Below are 18,778 nucleotides of genomic sequence, written 5' to 3'. Positions count from 1 at the left end.
TGGATTAAAGACTTATATGTTAGACCTAAAACCATTAAAATTCTACAAGAAAACCTAGGCAATACCATTCAGGACATAGGCGTGGGCAAGGACTTCATGTCTAAAACACCAAAAGCAATGGCAACAAAAGCCAAAATCGACAAATGGGATCTCATTAAACTAAAGAGCTTCTGCACAGCAAAAGAAACTATCATCAGGGTGAACAGGCAACCTACACAATGGGAGAAAATTTTTGCAACCTACTCATCTGACAAAGGGCTAATATCCAGAATCTACAATGTATTGGTTTTTATCCTTTGTCTATCTTACTTTCTCCAAAGCAGCTTACATCCGGGTCTTTATCTCAGTGACTCTTTCTAGAGAATCCCAAATTAAGAAAACGTCAACCCTGTATTATTGAATAATCCGATTTATCTTAATTTTTGTTATAAAAAGAATTATAATGGATATCTATGTATAAATGCCTTTACATATGGGTCTAGTTCATTTTTTTAAATAATAAATGCTAAGTCAAGGATATGTTTTTAATTTTTATTGTAAATAGAATTATAATAGATAGGTATCAATACCTTTATATATGGGTCTAGTTAATTTTTTACAATAAATGCTGGGTCAAAGATATGTACATTTTAAAGACTTTTGATATATGTTACCAAATTACCCTTTAGAAAGGTTATTCCAGTTTGCAGAGTATTGGTTTTCCTATAAGTATATAAGTGACCTTTGGGTATGAACCTTTTTAAATATTTGTCAGACTCTCAGATAAAAAATTCTGTCTAGCTTTAATCTGTAATTTTTACATGTGCTTTTGGTCACATATTTTTGTTTGATGTGTTGCCTGTTTGTATCTTCTTCCCATTTCTCATTGGATATTTAAATGTTTTAATCACTTTTTATGAGCTCTTTACATGTTAGAAATAGTAATCCTTTGTCTGTTGTCAATCATATCTCTAAAATGTTTTTTGACTAATTTTGTGCTTCTTACTAGCCACTGTCACTGGCTTCATTCTCATATTCTACATTGGCCTGCACATCTCTCTCCCTGTGTGTTGACATTCTCACCATTTCCCTCCCTCTAGGTCTTTCTACCTCTTTTTCATTCATCTTTTCTTTTCTATACCTGGTCTCTTCCTCCCTAATTCCTGTTCTAAACATGGAATTGATTGGTCTCTTTTACTTTGCAGTGATTCTTGCTGGGTGTAGAGGAGAGTCCACATCAGAACAAATGGGAGAGGTGGTCTTTGAAGCGCCACATCCCCAGACTCTTGAGAATCACAGCGTTCTTACTCTGAGCTGTAGTGTGCATAATGTGCCACGGTGACTGTAGGTGTGTGTGGAGAACCTCAGCTGAACAGAGGCAGAAGTTGAGAACTATTGGCTGAAACACTTAAGAAGCCATGGAAATGCCACTCACATTTTCTATCTGCTTGTTTCTATGCTAGAACCCTCTTGGAAATCCTGTGACCTGAGTGCCCATCTCCAAAAAACTCTTTCTACCTATATATACTTCATGGATCTGAAAGTTACTTACTAAATTGATTGCAGAATGTGGTAAAGGCACATGCTAGACCAGGTCTAGAGGACTAGCATCCTTTTTAAAGCCTGATCAATGTGAAAGACTCTTTACGTAAAGCCATGGGGTCAAGTCCAAATTACATTTCCACATCAGGAGAGCTTTCAAGGCTAATGCAGATGCCACAGGCCTCTAGGGAGGGGTTACTGCTGTGCTTGGTAGATTTATAGTCACACGTCTACTGTCCCAGGAAAGGAGGAAAGGGCACCTCTTGCATTCTGGGAGTGCTCTCGGCTGCTCACCACTAATCAGGAGTTTCTTCAGGCTGAGAGACTTCTGGCTTCATTCTTTTCATCCCAAACACAATTTATTTATATCTTTGTAAACTCACAAAATGTGAAATATTTCTTTGTATTCTGAGTTATTTTATAATGTGTATTCAATTAAAATTGTAGATTATCATCTCAAATTGATTTGATTTACATTCATTTAAATCAATAAGTTTCTTAAAAGAATCTTCAATATTTAGATAACAAATTATTAATATAGATATTGAACATTTAAAATTACACATGAAAAGAGAAATAAGCAAAGATGTTGAGAGGCAATCACAGATCACACTTGCTATGACTGAGCTTTAGAATTAGGTCTCAGCTTCTCAAAACCAGGGTGGAAAGGTATTAATAACAATGGGGAAACATAATTATCACTTGGCACAAAGAAACATTAACAGAAAGGAAGCATTTAAAGCTAAGCATTAACAGAAAGGAAGTATTTCCTCCTGCCTTGGACTAAATTTTGAAGCAAAAATGTCCCATGGAACTTACACATTGGACTTAGGGTGAACGTTTCCAGTATAAACTCATGGAAGCATTTTTCTTATGTTTGTTTCTTAGAGTAAATCCTCAATGTAAGCAAAAGGCATAAGGTTTAAATATAACTCAGTTTTTCTCAGAGTAGTTTTAGTGAAAGTAGTGTCAGAGTAGTTTAAGAATCTAGGTTTTTGGTATTTTTTAAACATAATCCAACTACATAGAGAACAAATGTCTGTTAGACTATATTCCTTGACTCCTAGTTGCATCAGCTGGGCTTTGTGAAAGCTAGGTAAGAGTTTTCACGGAAATAGCAAAATATGAAATTTGCCTCAAGATGCTGATTTCGAGTAAATACCCACACACCTTTTTACATCTTTGATGAGGCAACAGAATGTTTTTAATATGTTTTATGATTCTCGTTCTTTTGTTAAATCAAAATAGTTATTAATTCAAAGAAACTACTGCTTATTCAGCTGCAGATACCTACTGATTCTTGGAGGGAAAAAAGCATATATATGTATGTATGTGATTTATGTTTCTATTTAACCGTTGACCAGTTGCCTGGTTAATCAGATATCCTTTTCTCTGGTCCTTGCTGTAAAATCGCTATCTCTTTAGGCTTGCACTAACATGATAATTGCAGATGGTAAAGTATCAGACCTTATCTGTTTTTCTGACTTCTATTCACAATGAAACCTCTGTAGTGCAGCCAATAAAAGAAGATACTGGATGAAAGAGCAGATTTACTGACACTTAAAGATGCTTCTTTACCCTTCTCTTAAAAAAAAAAAAATCATAGAATAAATTGCACTCGATTCTTAATGTGTATGGTCAAAATGTCAATGAAGGCCTGACCTGCACCAGCGCTTCTGGCTCCTATCCTGGTGCCAGGATCAGGTTTGCTCAGGGTAAGAACAGCCACAGATGCCGCCCAAAGAATCTTATTGATGGATATGCTTGCTGCTGAGTTATGTCTCAATTGATACGTCTGGGAGAAGAGGCACATAATCTAATGAAAAATCCCATTATACATTGTGGCTTAGATTGAGAGAGTTAGAGGTAATTTTTCATCCACTGTGATATGGCCTGTCTTAGTCTTATTCAGACATTTTATAAGTCTTCTTAAATTGAAATTAGTTGACGTGTAATTTAATAGCTAGTAAGCACCATTTATGAGGAGTTCTCTTATGATGCTATGTTAGTCGGCTCAGACTGCTGTAGCAAAATACCGCATACTATATGACTTGAGCAACAGAAATTTCTCATCGTTCTGGAGGCTGGAAGTTCCAGATAAGGTCTGATAAGGATTGGCGTCTAGTGAGGGCACTCTTCCTAGTATGCAGAGAGCAACCTTCTCACTGCGGTCTTCACATGGTCTTCCCTCTTAGCACGCGCTGGGAGAGGGAGAAATCTCTCTCTTCATCTTCCTCTCCTTGTAGCACCACCAATCCTATTGGTTTAAGACTCTAACCTTATGACCTCATTTTGTGTTAATTACCTTCCAAAGGCCTTATCTTCAAATACAGTCATGTTAGTGATTAGGGCAGATGAAATAAATAAATAAATAAGTAAATACATAAATAAATAAATGCAATTTCTGTTAACCAAGGCAAAAAAAAAAAAAAAAAAAAAAAAGGAAGGAAGCGTAAGGGATCTTGTCAGTGAGATAACCATTGAGTTATTTAATAGTAAGAGGAACTGGTTACCCATCTGGACCTGTGGATTGTTCTGTAGATTACAGGATTTGGAGGTCCTTTCTAAACCTAAAATTAAGTGTTTCTCGGTAATAGCGCATTTTGGGGAATCTATTCCAAATGCCTATGACGTTTTTCTTTCATTACTCATTCTTCGTCACCCAGAGTACCCAGCGGAAGGCACAGTGGAAGAGCCCGGCTGGCCTAGGTTTGATTTCCACTTTCTCTACTTATCAGCTGCGTAGCCTTTAATTAATTACTGTTCCTCTCTGAGACTGTCTACAAAATAATTGATACTTACCTTGATGCATGTATTAATATTAGAATACAGGCTATGCTACTGTATATAAAAGTAAAGCAAAACACACTAGCTTAGATATGAGAGAAATGATAGGAATTTATTTATCTCATACATACAATCCGAAGGGAAGCAGATCAGGGCTGGTGGGAGACTTCTGATACCAGACTCCATAGAAACTTCCATTTCAGGGCCAGTGGTGACTGCTTCAGTTTTCATTATCTCCCTTCAATAGGAATGGAGAAAGGGTGAGAGGAACTCATTCACACTGACCTTTTAGGGGCACCATCCCCAAGTGGCACACACAAACTTTGCTTCCACCAGAGCTTCCATGAGAATTGTACCAGCCAAGGAGGCTGGATGAGAAGCATATCTTTAGCTATTGCTTTACTAGCAGTGGTTCTTCTGCTTCAAATGATTCTCGCAAAGATTAGAAATAATTCATTAATTCATTTATCTATATTGAATTGTGAAATATCTTAACAAAGTATTTAGCAAGGTGCCTCATACATGGTAAATACTAAAAAGATGGAATCAGCCTTCTTGCTTTTCCCTAGTACCTTACTGCTTGCAAAGTGTGGTCCATGGCCTAACAGCATGAGCATCAACTGGGAGCTTTAGAAATGCAGAATTTCATCCCCAAGCCCAGACCTCAGCCTGCATTTTAACAGTTGGTGAAGCTCTGAGCTGGCGTGTTCTTTTGTAAATCTTTAATGGCGTCTGCTGGCCTCTGCTGGTGATGTTATCTTGATTGCTTAAAATGTTTTCAGAATTAAATGAGATGACACGTATAAAATACTTTAAATCTGTGAAATGTTTTATAACATGATTTAAGTGTACATGTGTGAGAAGGAATAATGTGAATCATAGGTTATTGGAACAACATTTATTTTCTGAGACAGGGTCTCACTCTGTTGCCCAGGCTGGAATGCCTAGCACAGTCATGGCTTATTGCAGCCTTGGCCCCCACCAGACTCAAGCAATCCTCCTACCTCAGCCTCCTGAGTAGCTGGGACTATAGGCACAGGCCACCATGCCCAGCTAATTTTCATATTATTTATAGAGGTAAGGTCCCACTGTGTTGCCCAGGCTGGTCTTGAGCTCCTGGGCTCAAGCAGTTCTCCCACCTCATCCTCCCAAAGTGTTGGAATTGCAGGTGTGAGCCACCATGACTGACCCAAAATTTGATTTCAGATTTTCCAACCTTGATAACCTTCCTTGATGCTGTAACGTCATGTGAAAAAGGCATTCTGTTTCTGGAAAATGTGCTTGAATTGCCATGCAACCTCCTAGGTACAGAGCTTTTATTATTAGTTAGGGAGATGCTAGGCCTAACTTTCTAAATTGAGGGTTTTTAGTGTATTTTTAATCACCATTCCTCTATGATGTCTAAATATTTCATCTTTTTAAGTTAATTACATTACTGTCCTATAATTTGTGTGATAGAATATATGGATTTTGACATCAAATGAATGTGGAAATGATTCTAAAAAGCTGGAAAATTTTTATCAGTGGAGGCAGGAGAATCATTTGAACGCAGGAGGCAGAGGTTGCAGTGAGCTGAGATCACGCCACTATACTTCAGCCTGGTGACAGAGTGAGACTCCGTCTCAAAAAAAAAAAAAAAAAAAGAAGGAGAAGTTATGCCCAAATTATAAACAGCCAATCCAGATTCATACACCAGTGTTGAGCTATAAGAAATCAGGAGAATCAACTCATGGACTTTGGTTTTCTTATCTATAAATTGGGAAAGATATTTGTTCTACTGTCTCACAGTGTTCGGGGGGTATAACTTAAGATCCTAGAAAAATGTATTGTGCATGTGGAAGGTGATATTAATACCTGATGTTGTCAGAGTGAGGGGTATATGTGAACATGCATTCTGTGTGAAAGAATATATTCTTAAATGATTGGCCAGAAAACTTGTGAGCTGAACTTGGGCCCTGGTAGCTTCATCAGATTCATGGTATCTGGGTCTGTGCCCCTGCCTCCGATGCACAGGAGCCCGAAAAGAGGCAGACACTTATCTGCTGTTTCTGCAGTTCAGTCAGGCATCGGGCACGCAATGAAAGCAGATCTAGGGGATGCACATCTGATGCACACAGAGAAAAGCCTGAGTTTTAGAAGACTGATCAGCCAAGAAGCTCACAAAGGAAGGAAAGTTCTGAACGACGGATTTTTCTGCATCATTTAGAGTTATACCTTGCCCTCCTGCCTGTCACTGGAAGGGATGGGCACAGTGGCAGGGATGACTGCTGCATCCTTAGGGGCAAGCACACACATGCCCAATGGTCTTGGGACTGATAAATTTAGATGAACATGAGGCCTTGCATTTCCATTCTGTATTCCTTTTCATTAGCATTCAGTAGATGAGTGCTGAACTGTGAACCTGGAAGTCTATGGTGAGAGGATAAACATGCATATGACTTAACTTTCCTTCAAGGACTTTCGATTGAGGAGATATTCAACTTTATCAGAGAGAACGGCAGTAACTGACATTTGTACTTTAAAATAGATGTTGCTGTGTTGTACCCACATTTTTAAAAACCTGCATATATATGGGTATTTAAAAGTAAATTGATCTTATCATGTTTATATTACATAGGAACAAAAGACCAAAAATGGGCTATACATCAAAATGTTAATGGTGATGAAAATTTAAATTATTTTTATTTTTTATTCTTTATTTTTTACATCTTCCTCAATGGACACATATTGCTGACTTAACTATAAAAACACAGTAAGCCTCCCAAGTAGTTTTATGCACACTATCTCATTTGATCTTCACAATCACTCTGTGAGGTCAATAATGAACATTGATGTTATAGATGAGAGAAATGGAGGAGACAGACAGACAACTCAGACACTGAGGAAGTTAAGTGCAGTGAGATTACATGATACAGACAGCGTTGAACAGGGAGCAAAAGGCAAAATCAGGAGCCGAGTTAAGATCTCGGAAAGAAAGTGAATAGCGCTTGAATGAAAGGGAAATGTAAAGATTCTGGAACATAATTAGATTTAGGGCAGTGCATGGCTTTGTACAGGAATCTGGCTCCCTACGTTGAGATCGGGTTTAGTTTGATCAGACTCAGAGACAGGGTGCACAGTGGTTATGTTTGGGTTTGGGACCAGAGAGTCTCAGTTTGATTTTCGACTTTGGCACTGCCTAGCTATTGAACCTAGGTATTTATTCACAGACTCAGGGCCTCCATTTACCTATCTATAAATAAGAAAAATACTAGTAGCTACTATAAGGATTAAATGAGTTAATATGTGTAGGAGCCTTTAAAAGTATGTAGGACATAAGGAGGACGCAGCAGACATTAGCCACCTGAAGCTAATTGTCCTCATTCCTATGATACAGGGCTGATGAAGATGTTGGCAGATTAATCATAAGAAACATATAGATGTATATCAAATGCATATAGATGTATATCAGAAAGTGCTGACAGCTGCGGATAAGGGATGCAAAAGAATTATGACATTAATACTTCTTTTGAAATTATTTTGAAACTATGAGAAAGTTTGTGCTGGTCTTATTGGATAATTCGGCTCTCTGTTTGAATTCATACCAACCCCTCCCTGATTATTACAAATGTTTAGAATCTGTGTGTACACTTAAATTTTCCTAATTATACTGTGTCATAAGGCAAGTAATTGCCCTCAAATTAAGAATGATTGTTTTGGCCGGGCGCAGTGGCTTCCGCCTGTAATCCCAGCACTTTGGGAGGCCGAGGCGGGTGGATCACGAGGTCAGGAGATCGAGACCATCCTGGCTAACACAGTGAAACCCTGTCTCTACTAAAAATACAAAAAATTAGCTGGGCTTGGTGGCGGGTGCCTGTAGTCCCAGCTACTCGGGAGGCTGAGGCAGCAGAATGGCGTGAACCCGGGAGGTGGAGGTTGCAGTGAGCCGAGACTGCGCCACTGCACTCCAGCCTGGGCGACAAAGCAAGACTCTGTCTCAAAAAAAATAAAGAATGATTGTTTTGTCATAAAAAGACCTGGATCACAGGTCAGGGAGTTGGCATGTGCTGTGAGGGTTAGTCTTAAGTGTCCTTCTTAAGAAGTATACCTGCATGTCACTGAACCCTGGTCAAGGCATGAATATTGTCACTTGGTAAACATTGAGTCTGAGGAGTTTCAGGGCGGTTTATACTAACTGTCGTCGATGTTTATAGATAAGAGTGAGATGGAGGATTTATATCTGGTTTCTGTGAGACCCGTGCAGGGCCCTGCTGTTGAGGCTGGTTATGTAGCAGGAATATGTCTAAGTGACCAGCAAAATAGAAAAAAACACCAGCCGGAACTGCATCCCAAAAGCAGTCCAAAATACTACCAAGAGAAAATATATTGTATGATACTAGTTGCTTTAATATCCTATGCCTAGCTGTTTTAAAGTTCTTCAATTCTCACACAGGTAAATTATTGAAATCCAAAAATATTAGGGCAAGAGCCTATTGTAAACCTTTTTTATCCTCTTATCCATGTTCTAAACTATGTAAAATATTTTTTTGTCATTTTTTTCAGACCCCCTGGTTGTGGAATACGAGGCACTGCTGGTACAACTACCCCTATCAGGTAAGGAGGCATTATTGTCTGGGTTTTTTAAAGTATCCACCTTCGGTCAATTTCATGGTCTCAGGCAGGCCCCAACAGGTTGGGCAACCACCTTCGTTTTTGGCCCCACTCCCGCTGATCAGTGCTGGACATAATCTAGTGAGGATAGTAATTTGTGCATTATTCTTAATGAAGTTCAGAATCAAGGCCCAGTTGCCCTAGCCGATGGAGTCAGCTTGGAAAGTACATTTACAAGGGAATAGGATCAGTTACTTCAACAGGTGGAAAATTCCTGTTCCTAACAGCTGATCTGCTTCTAATCACTGAGGTAAGTCTGGAGTCATGTTGACATAGTGCAGACCTGCCTCAACAGCAAGTGGGAAAGATCAAGTGTGAGGCTGGAGCAGGTACACTGAGTTCAGTTCACTTTGTGACTTAGAAGCAGCCTCCAACTATGTAAATCAAGCACCATTTCCTTGAGCTAGTTCATTTCCTTGAGGGCAGAAAAATGGGCTTGTACTATGACATATGGAAGGATTATTTCTGCAACTAAAGACAGCGTCATTGAAAGTGAGATTAAAATCATATCCCAGAAAGGAAGCATTTTAGATCTCTGCCCACTGGCATACCTTTGCATCTTTCCATGAATTCAGTGATATAAGCATGTGTTGTTGGGATCCCTAGATCCGTTTAAAAAGCTGGACTTGTCCGAAAGTTTCTAGCTGGGAAATTTCTATAACTCCATGTTCAGTTGGGATATATTATGTAAGAGAAGCAAATGCAGCTAGGTATTTTGTGACAAAATGAGGAGACATATTATACATTATAATAAGCAACTTCAGGTTTTTTGTTTGGGGTTTCTTTGGGTTGTCTCTTGAGGTGTTTGGTCTTTGGGGTGTGCACAGGCCTATGGGGAGCAGGCTTGCCCTGTGTCTTCTTTGTTACACCTAGTATCATGGCAGAGGGTGGGGACTGGCACTGGATACTCCTTGAGCTAGTTCAACGTTAAGGACACATAGAAACAGAATTCCAGTTGGCATTTTCATCTCTTACGAGTGGTTTATTCACATTAGAAAACACTATAAATAAGCAATAGAACATGGCAAGAGAGCTGAGCATTCAGAGGATAATTTGATAGGGACTAAAGCAGTGTTGACACCAATAGCTTATTTTACACAATTGTAATTCTCAGGCCCAACTGCTGTTTGCCGTACTTGAAACATTGTCACATAAGGCTCTTTGTGTCCTGTAATGGTATAGTGAGTAGCAAAATCCATGTATGTCTACATTTCTGTTTATAAAAGAACATACAAGTGCCAAATGAAATGTAATACCTACTCTTGTTTCTAACTATAATTTAGTCCAGAATAACTTTCATGTTCATGGCTGAAGCCGAGAAATTGCTTATTTCTGAGAAAATGAGTTGCTAGAGCTATGGTCTATGGTGTAGCTGCAGAGGGTTTCACAGCACTGTAGGTTCAACATGAAAGTTTGAGGGTCTGGGAGATAGTAATGTTTTTAAAAAGAGGAAACACCACGAGTATGGAAGGCAAGATGCTATCTGTGGGGACTCAGATCAAGATTGTCTTCTGTATGATTCAGCATATAGCCCCCAAAATGTAGGACAAATTCATGGTTTCTCATGGGAACGGTGCATCTTTGAAAATGCTGTATAGTAATAAAGAATATTAACTGATTTCTTTGTGCGTGGGTGGGGGGGAACTAAACAGCACACAATTATTATGTATGCAATTATAGTACTTTGTGTGTAAGCATGCCTATGTAAATATATAGACTCCTGTTCCAAGTCAGTCTCTAGCCTTAAGGGTACTTTTAAAGACCGAGCATGCTTATGAGACATATTTATTGTATCTTTAGCATATATGTTAAATAGATAATTGAACAGACATTTAGGTGAAAAAGTAGTGGTCTACTTCAATTTTAGTAAGGATACACTTATTTTATGTAAGTACATATATTATTTGTTACATATTAAATAATTTCATATACATGTGTATATTCTAAGTTTAAAGTAATGTGAAGTTGCATTCAGCTGAACCTTGTAAAGCTTGGTATAAGAAGCACAAGTTGGACATGAGATACCCTAGTTGGTGTTCATGGGGCCTCACTAGCTATGAGACCTAGGCTTAGCCTCTTAACCTGAATTAACTGACAGTAATTTCCTGTCAACTATACAGTCTAGGTCTAGAATTATAGTACTAATTTTATAGGATTTTTATGAGAATCAAAGAAATTAACATGTGAGTGAGCATTGTCAACTGCAAAGCACTCCTCGGACATAGTAATTATTATAATGGGATGAACTCTGTGGTTTCCAGATGCTGTCTGACTTGCCCTTATAATTCCTCTGGGGCCTTTCCCCAGGTGGTGATGTGGAAGTAAGAGAATATCATTAAAACTAAAATTTACCCTTGGCTCAAAGGGTCCTGAGCCAGGGCTCGATTTTCTAAACTTCATTGCAGCCATCCGTCTGCCCTGAATATCCATTCTTCATCGTTAATGCCTTCAAGTTTTACAAGGACAGTTCAGTGGGAAGTGTATTCTATCCAGGGAGATGCTGAATTGATGCTTAGGTCTCAGTTCAGGCTGCTACAAGAGAATACCCTAAGAGCTCATGTCCCTTTCTATAAGGGCACTAACCCCGTTCATGAGGGCTCCACTCTGATGATCTAATTACCTCCCAAAGGCCCTGCCTCCAAATACCATCACATTGGGATTAGGCTTCATCATATGAATGTTAGGGGGACACAAACTTTCAGTCCACTCTGTGCTCATTGTCATTTAGACTTTACGATTGCTGGTTCTAGTATCCTGTCCCATTATGTATTTTGTTGTCAAAGATCTATGCAGGACAACTTTTCCGTGATTCCCATGCATAGAGTGGATGAGTGCCAACTTCTCCTGATAGTCATTCATTATGCTGCTATTGGTGTACAAAACACTTATATTTCAATTGTATTTACCATATATGGTATTGTCTTGTATATGGGGTATGGACTTGTTTGTGTGATGAGTTTCAAATGTTTTTCATTTATTTTAATAAAGCAAGACATTTCATTACAACTCATTATAACAATTAAAAACAACTCATCAAAAATGTGTTTTGAAAACTCTCTTGTTTTTAGTGGGATTATGTGCAAAATAAATATTCCTGACTTCCACTACCTCTCTGAGCCTCCCCCCGACCCTGAGCCTCTGAGGCGGTTAAAGCAGGTATCACTCCCATTTTACAAATCAGTAAACTAAGACCCAAGTTTTAAACCTGCTAAGCTGTAGAGCTGAGATGTGATCTGATATCCTGGCTGAGTGCCTAGTCTGGTATCTCCTGGCAGCCTTCCTGTCCCTCTGATCTTTTAGTAAATATTTTTGAATAATTCTTTTTGATATTTGAAATGTACTGAACATTTTCTAATAACAAAATAAAAAGCTTTTTGATTAATGCAGAACTTAAATCTATGCCTCAGTGACCCATACAGTATTCCAGTTTCTATCACCTACCGTCTTGTCCCTATACTCGCAGCAGTTGTCCAGGGTTATTCTTTGTCTGTATTAGAATTTTTTTTCAGGTTGCTTAAGGAATTTTGCAGATACTTGTGACAAAGAATCATAAATGCTATTGTTAAACTGAATAATGAATTGAGTCCCAAATGTTCATGCTAATTAATGCTTTTTGAGTCGGAGATGAAATGAGAGTAATATCATCAAGCTTTGGATTAAAGTTATCCTCAAAACCCCATCATCTACAAAGAGAATAGGACAGGAACTGCCTTTGTGCAGGTGCAAGACCATGTTACTTTTGAGCAGTGAGCTTGAGATGTCTGGGATACAAATTGGGTTCCCTATTAACTATTAATCATTCCTTTTTTTTCTTTCACCTTCAGCCACTCACAACTGACCTTCACTACTATTACATCCTGGAGCTGTCGTTTTATTGGTCTTTAATGTTTTCGCAGTTCACTGATATCAAAAGAAAGGTAAGAGCGGTTATGTCGTAAAGTGCTTGCAAACATGCATCTTTAATGGCCCTTAGCAGGTGGGTGTAGACTCTCAAAGGCACTCACCCCTGTTCTCCTGGCAGCCCTAGGTTAGTACGACTTGCTGCGTTATTACAGAAAGTTCTCTATTTTTGTTTGTGCTGTTTTATATTTTGTTTCTTCCCTCATCCCCTAAAACTCAGCTTTCTTTTCTCCATGTAATAATGTAGCAATGAATCCCCATAGAAATAATTTTCTCTCAATCTAATTCCCAAGTCCCCTGTTCTCCAAATTAAATAAAAAGCAAAAATTCTATTTGTAGCTCCTGGGAGAGAGTAAAGTCTCAGTGTTTCAACCCTACAGAATTAATTCCCCAGTTGCAGGGTTGTCCAGTGTCAAAATATGTCTCAGAAATCAGCATTCCTCAGTGAACTGTGATCTGGTTTCCACCTATCCCCTCCGCTGTAATTGCTTTTGTGTGACCCCTTACGTGTTAAATCCACTTATTCTGGCTTTCATCCTACCAGCTTCTGGGCAGAATTGGCACTTCTAGCTCTTTACTGCTTATTTTTCTGTGACACCAACCGTATTTGGATTAATCCTTCAAAGTCACTTTGCCATCCTTTGTCTTAATGCCCCGTGCTTTGCATATTTGGGTGCACCAGAGTTCTGGACCTGAATTACAGGATGCCATCTCCCTGGATGATTGAGTTTATACTTCCTGACACTTCCAACCATAACCTACATGCCATTAATTCTGTAATGTTTCTCCTGTGCCCCACATTCTCTCTGGGTCCATACTTCCACATCTGTAGTCACAAATGATAGTACTGGTTGAACATCCCTAAATCTGGAAATCCAAAATGCTCTGAAATTTGATACTTTTTGAGTGTTAACATGATGCTCAAAGTAAATAAATGCTCATTGGAGCATTTTGCATTTTAGATTTTTATATTATGGATGCAAATCTGTAAGCATAATGCAAACATTCCAAAATCCAAAGAAAACAGTTCTAATCCAAGCATTTGGGGTAAGGGATACACAACGTATATTGTGTTATTTTTGTACATTATGTCATTTAGTCCTGACAACAAATCAGAGGTCCAGTTTGATTATTTTATTATTTATGCTAATTTTATGAATGAGGAAACTAAGCCTCACATACAAAGTGCTCCTGACTGAAGACATGGTCTTCTAGTCTTGTTCTTCTCCAGTAACCTTTAGAACCAAAAGTCATGTCAGCCAGACATTTTCCTTTGCTCTCGTTTTTGCCACTCTGTGTACCTTCTTCCTTTATGTCACTGACAAACTTACAGTTCCCTCTCCTTTTGCCCACTCTATTATGTAGCCTCTTAAACAGTCTTCCTATCTAGTCATTCTTGTTTATCTGCTGCCTAAGAATTATGTTTCTAAAACCTTCAAGACAAAGTTCAAATACGTGGAGGATAAAATGCAATGTCTTAATCCAATTGAGCTAATAAAACAAAATGCCAGATTGACTGAGTAGCTTATAAAATCTATTTCTCACGGTTCTAGAAGGTGAGATGCCCCAGATCAAGTCACCAGCAGATTCAGTGTCTGGCAACAGCCCACTTTCTCATAGATAACAACCTTCTCACTGTGTCCTCACATGGTGGAAGGGGCAAGACAGCTCTATGAGGCCTCCTTGTGAAAGGGCGTGAGTCTCATTCACAAGGGCTTCTGCCAAAAAGCCCCATGTCCTAGTACTATCACTTTGGGGGTTAGAGTTTCAATATATATATTTGAGAAGGACACAAGCATTTAGTCCCCAGCAAGCAAGATAGGTTCACCTTTGCACCCCCATGACTATCAGTGTAGCTGCTCATCATGGGAATCAGTAAGTTGAGGGTAAATGAATAAGCAAAATCAGTTCCTTTACATTATGATGGAGCACAATACTGTAATGTATCATTTCTTGGTTAAATCAGTAATCTGCTAAGTTGCAAACTGGTATCCAAGAGGCAGCTGAAAAGCGTTTAGGAGTCTGTGGGCCTACTACCCAAGTCCCCCTTGCCCACATATGCTCCTTCCACCATCCTACAGCTGTGGCTTACGTGGCTGGCAAAAAGCTTACTTGGCTGACTTGTATGGCTACAAGGCCCTTAATATGGTATATATCAGCTAATTCTCAGAAGTAGGTGGTCCCTGTCAAACGAGCTTGGGCATAACAGATGACTCTTTGACACCCATAATTTGTGGTTCCCTTACTCATTGCACCCAACACTCCGAGTTGGTTTCTGAAATCATTTACAGACTCTTTAGTGATGGTATGTCAAGGGAGTCTCTTCTGTCCTACATGAGGGAGCCTTCTTTGGTCATGTAGTGTCAATACATGTAGACTGATTATTTTCTATGTGCCAGGTACTGTGCGAGGCTCATGTTGCATTTTATTTTCTTTTTTGAGGAGACCTTTTGTCCAGGTAGTCTCATAAAACACTTATATAACAGAGAGCTAGAACATCCTTCCTTTTTTTTTTCTTTAACTTGGGAGAATTGATGCACAGAGTGAGTTTATGTAAGTTTCTCAAGGCCATGCAATATAGGAATGAATTAGAGGCTAGGCTTACCAAGCAGAGCCCTGTGATTCACTCTTAGATTAGACACATACATAATCCTTGCCTTGCCATGCTCCTGACATTACAGGTAGTTAGCCTTTACCAGCTTTTTGCCATTTTATTGGTCCTTCTCTTGCTTAGTGAGAACTAGAGGTGCCATCCAGAGTCAAAAGCAGGAATAGCTGTCCTTGGCTTCCAGAAGCCTAGTCCTAGTAAGACATCGCTATACCAAAAGTTACCAATTCCCACCACTAGCTTGAGCTTTTTCATCACATGTGGAACGTGGCTTTGCAGTGAGCCAGCAGGGCTCAAGAAGTCTTTATTGCTGTATTAGTTTGTTTTCGCACTGCTGTAGAGAAGTACCTGTGGCCGGGCATGGTGACTCATGCCTGTAATCCCAGCACATTAGGAGGCTGAGGTGGGTGGGTGGATCACTTGAGCTCACAAGTTCAAGACCAGCCTGAGCAACATGGTGAAACTCTATCTCTACAAAAAATACAAAATTTAGCCAGACATGGTGTTGTGCACCAAGTGAGCCAAGATGGCACCACTGCACTCCAGCCTGGGTGATAGAGCCAGACCTTGTCTCAAAGGAAAAAAAGGAAAAAAAAGAAACACCTGAGACTGGGTAATTTATAAAGAAAAGAGGTTTGAGGTTTAATTGGCTCACGGTTCCATAGGCTGTGCAGGAAGCATGATATTGGGATCTGCTTGGCTTCTGGGGAGGCCACAGGAAACTTATAATCATAGCAGAAGGTGAAGGAGAAGCAAGGCATGTCTTACTTGGTGGAGCAGAAGCAAAAGGGAGGGAAAGGTGCCACACACTTTTGAACAACTAGATCTCAAGAGAACTCACAATCCTGATGACAACACTAATGGGAGATGGTGTTAAACAATGAGAAACCGCACCCAGGATCCAATCACCTCCCACCAGGCCCCTTCATATTTGGGGATTACATTTCAACATGAGATTTGGGAGGGGACACAGATCCAAACGATATCAATTGCTTTAAGCCAAATGACTGTTATCTCAATAATTTTCGTAGGTGAATTATTTTGGGGGATTGAAGTGTATCATTTTGTATTACTTTAACACATATAGCATCAGTGGAAAACACCTGTAAAAGGGATAATTTTATAGTAAAGTTTGTGGAATTGATCCTAGGCCTGTAGATATTGTCAGTGTTTAGAAATCAATTGTATATTTTTTGCTAGTCAATATCAATAGCATGTTTTAGATAGATAGCACCTCTTGTCTTCTGCTGGTCAGATTAGATTTGTACATTCCTGATGCAGCTGCTTTATTCTTGTTTCTTGCACAAAAATGGGAATTTGGCCGCTACCAGACATGCTTATTCCTTGGCACAGGTTTTAATTAGGAAGGCCTTTTCCTCTGCTGCCATCTCTCATTAGGGAGCTGCAGTGCTTGCTTTTCCCCTTTGCATCTTGCTGAATGGCCCCATGGGTCCTTGACAGTTCCTTCCTTATTATGCCCCCACTTGGAGGACCTGCTGTTCTAGCCATTAGTGAGGATTTATGGCACGTTCTGTCTGCCACATGCACTCTCCACCTTCTGTATTGGAACTATTAACTGAACCCTCTAAAAACAGCCTGCTTCCTTATAATGGGATAGGGATGTTTGAAGACACCCATTGGCAATACAGTATGGAAATCAACTTCAGAAGACTGTTCATGAGATTGTTAATAGAAGAGTTATCACAGTGTTTCTTTGGCTCCCATATTAAATGACAATAAGTGTCAATGGCCATTTTCGAACAGGGACCAGGATTTATAAACATTGGCTCCAAATGCCTGCCTCAGACTTCTAGAATCAGTACTTTAAATAGGTTTGACAATCACTTATTTTGATTTATTGGGTTCACGAATTTTTCTAAAATGGCTTTTGTATTCATAAACTCTTCTTTTTTGACATCTTTTTTTTAAATTGCTCTATTTCCATATAGAATCTGAAGTTTAAAAATGAGGGGAGAACTTTTCATCTTCATGGTGGCAGAACACATTGCCTCACTTTTAATCATTTCCAGAGTTGGTACTTATTTGGTCAGTGATGAGAAATACTATTAATCTTCCCAAAGGGAAGATTAGATGAAAAATAAAAGATGTTTAAAAGATCTTTTATTTCCCAAGGCTTAATTTTTGTTAAAATTTTATCCTTTAGCACCTGTTCACAATGAACATTTCTCCTGCCATCTAAAATTTCCAAAGGAAGCTAATAAATATTTTTGCATTGGAGCTCAGAACAGCTTGCTTATGTCTAAGCCCTATGTCCCTTTTAACTAAGCTGCTGTTTGGCTTCAAGGCCTGGGCCTTTGGCCAATGAGTTCTGCTCGTGCTCAGAGTCCTTCTCAGGAAAACATCCCTGGCAGAGTTCCAGGGCCCAGCTGGTGAAATCAACTTGTTGCTCTTTTGGTCTTAAACCTGAGAGAAACACTACATCTTATAAAAGATTCCTGACAGAGAGAGGTATGATTAAGTCTAGCAAGAAACTTATTGATGAGCTTGTGTTAGCTCTCTGCTGACTTTTTGCGGAGAATAACTGGAGCCCATTATTGTAAGTGCTTTAGATGCCTTTGGGGGCCGTGTCATGCTCCAGATCTTGCCTGCTTCACTTAGTTTTAGGGGAAAGGAAAATGTATGTTTTAATCTTACGAGGAAGCAGCATGGAATAGAATTACGTAAAATAATGTATGTGAAACTATGTAGTGTACGGTGCTTGACAAGTAGAGCTTCGACAGTACCTGGCACATAACGACCCAGTAAGGAAAGTCAAAAAGCACCTACCATGAACACCATTGATTCATAAAGGAAAGGGCATTTTAACATAAAAGGGAGAAAGGTTACATATTGTAATAAAGGACAATCCTTTAAATTTATCATTAAGTAAAAGTCCTTATTTTTGTCATTTTGTCCTAGACTAGGGAAAACATTATTATGGGTGCAATATGGCTTAGAGGTTAAAAGCGTGGGCTCTGGAGTTTGTCTACCTGCCCAGCACCACTCCTAATTCGATGTGACCTTGAGCAAGTTCCTTTACCTTTCTGAACGTTGGTTTCCTGATTCAAAGAATGGAGTTCACATAACCTACCTTATGGGTGTGTTGTAAGTGTAAATAAGTAAATAAGTAGTACCTGGCACATCATAAATGCTCAATAAATGTAGCCTTTCCTTGTAGTCATTAAGGCACTCCAGATACTGCCAGCTCTTCACCCTCAGGCACACCAGGATTGTGCTTCTCAGCCATCCTCCTCTTTTGTGATTGGGTGGGGCCATATGACTAGTGGGCCGTGAACAATATTGATTTGAGCC

The 18,778-nt window shown here is 39.2% G+C and overlaps 1 protein-coding gene across 2 annotated transcripts in view; it reads left to right on the top strand.

Annotated features, from left to right (window-relative positions):
* CERS6 (ceramide synthase 6) overlaps positions 1-18,778 on the top strand; it is a 342,305-nt gene that overhangs the window by 248,657 nt on the left and 74,870 nt on the right. For both annotated transcript variants that reach the window (XM_055291896.2, XM_055291897.2), the window contains exons 5-6: positions 8,851-8,901; positions 12,783-12,875. In XM_055291896.2, the coding sequence (XP_055147871.2) occupies positions 8,851-8,901; positions 12,783-12,875 (144 nt within the window). The remainder of the gene's footprint in view (positions 1-8,850; positions 8,902-12,782; positions 12,876-18,778) is intronic.

The sequence above is a fragment of the Symphalangus syndactylus genome, chromosome 9, assembly GCF_028878055.3.
Source record: "Symphalangus syndactylus isolate Jambi chromosome 9, NHGRI_mSymSyn1-v2.1_pri, whole genome shotgun sequence".
Taxonomy (NCBI): Eukaryota; Metazoa; Chordata; class Mammalia; order Primates; family Hylobatidae; genus Symphalangus; species Symphalangus syndactylus.
The sequence above is the reverse complement of the archived record's forward strand: the minus strand, read 5'-3'. Positions and strand labels throughout refer to the sequence as shown.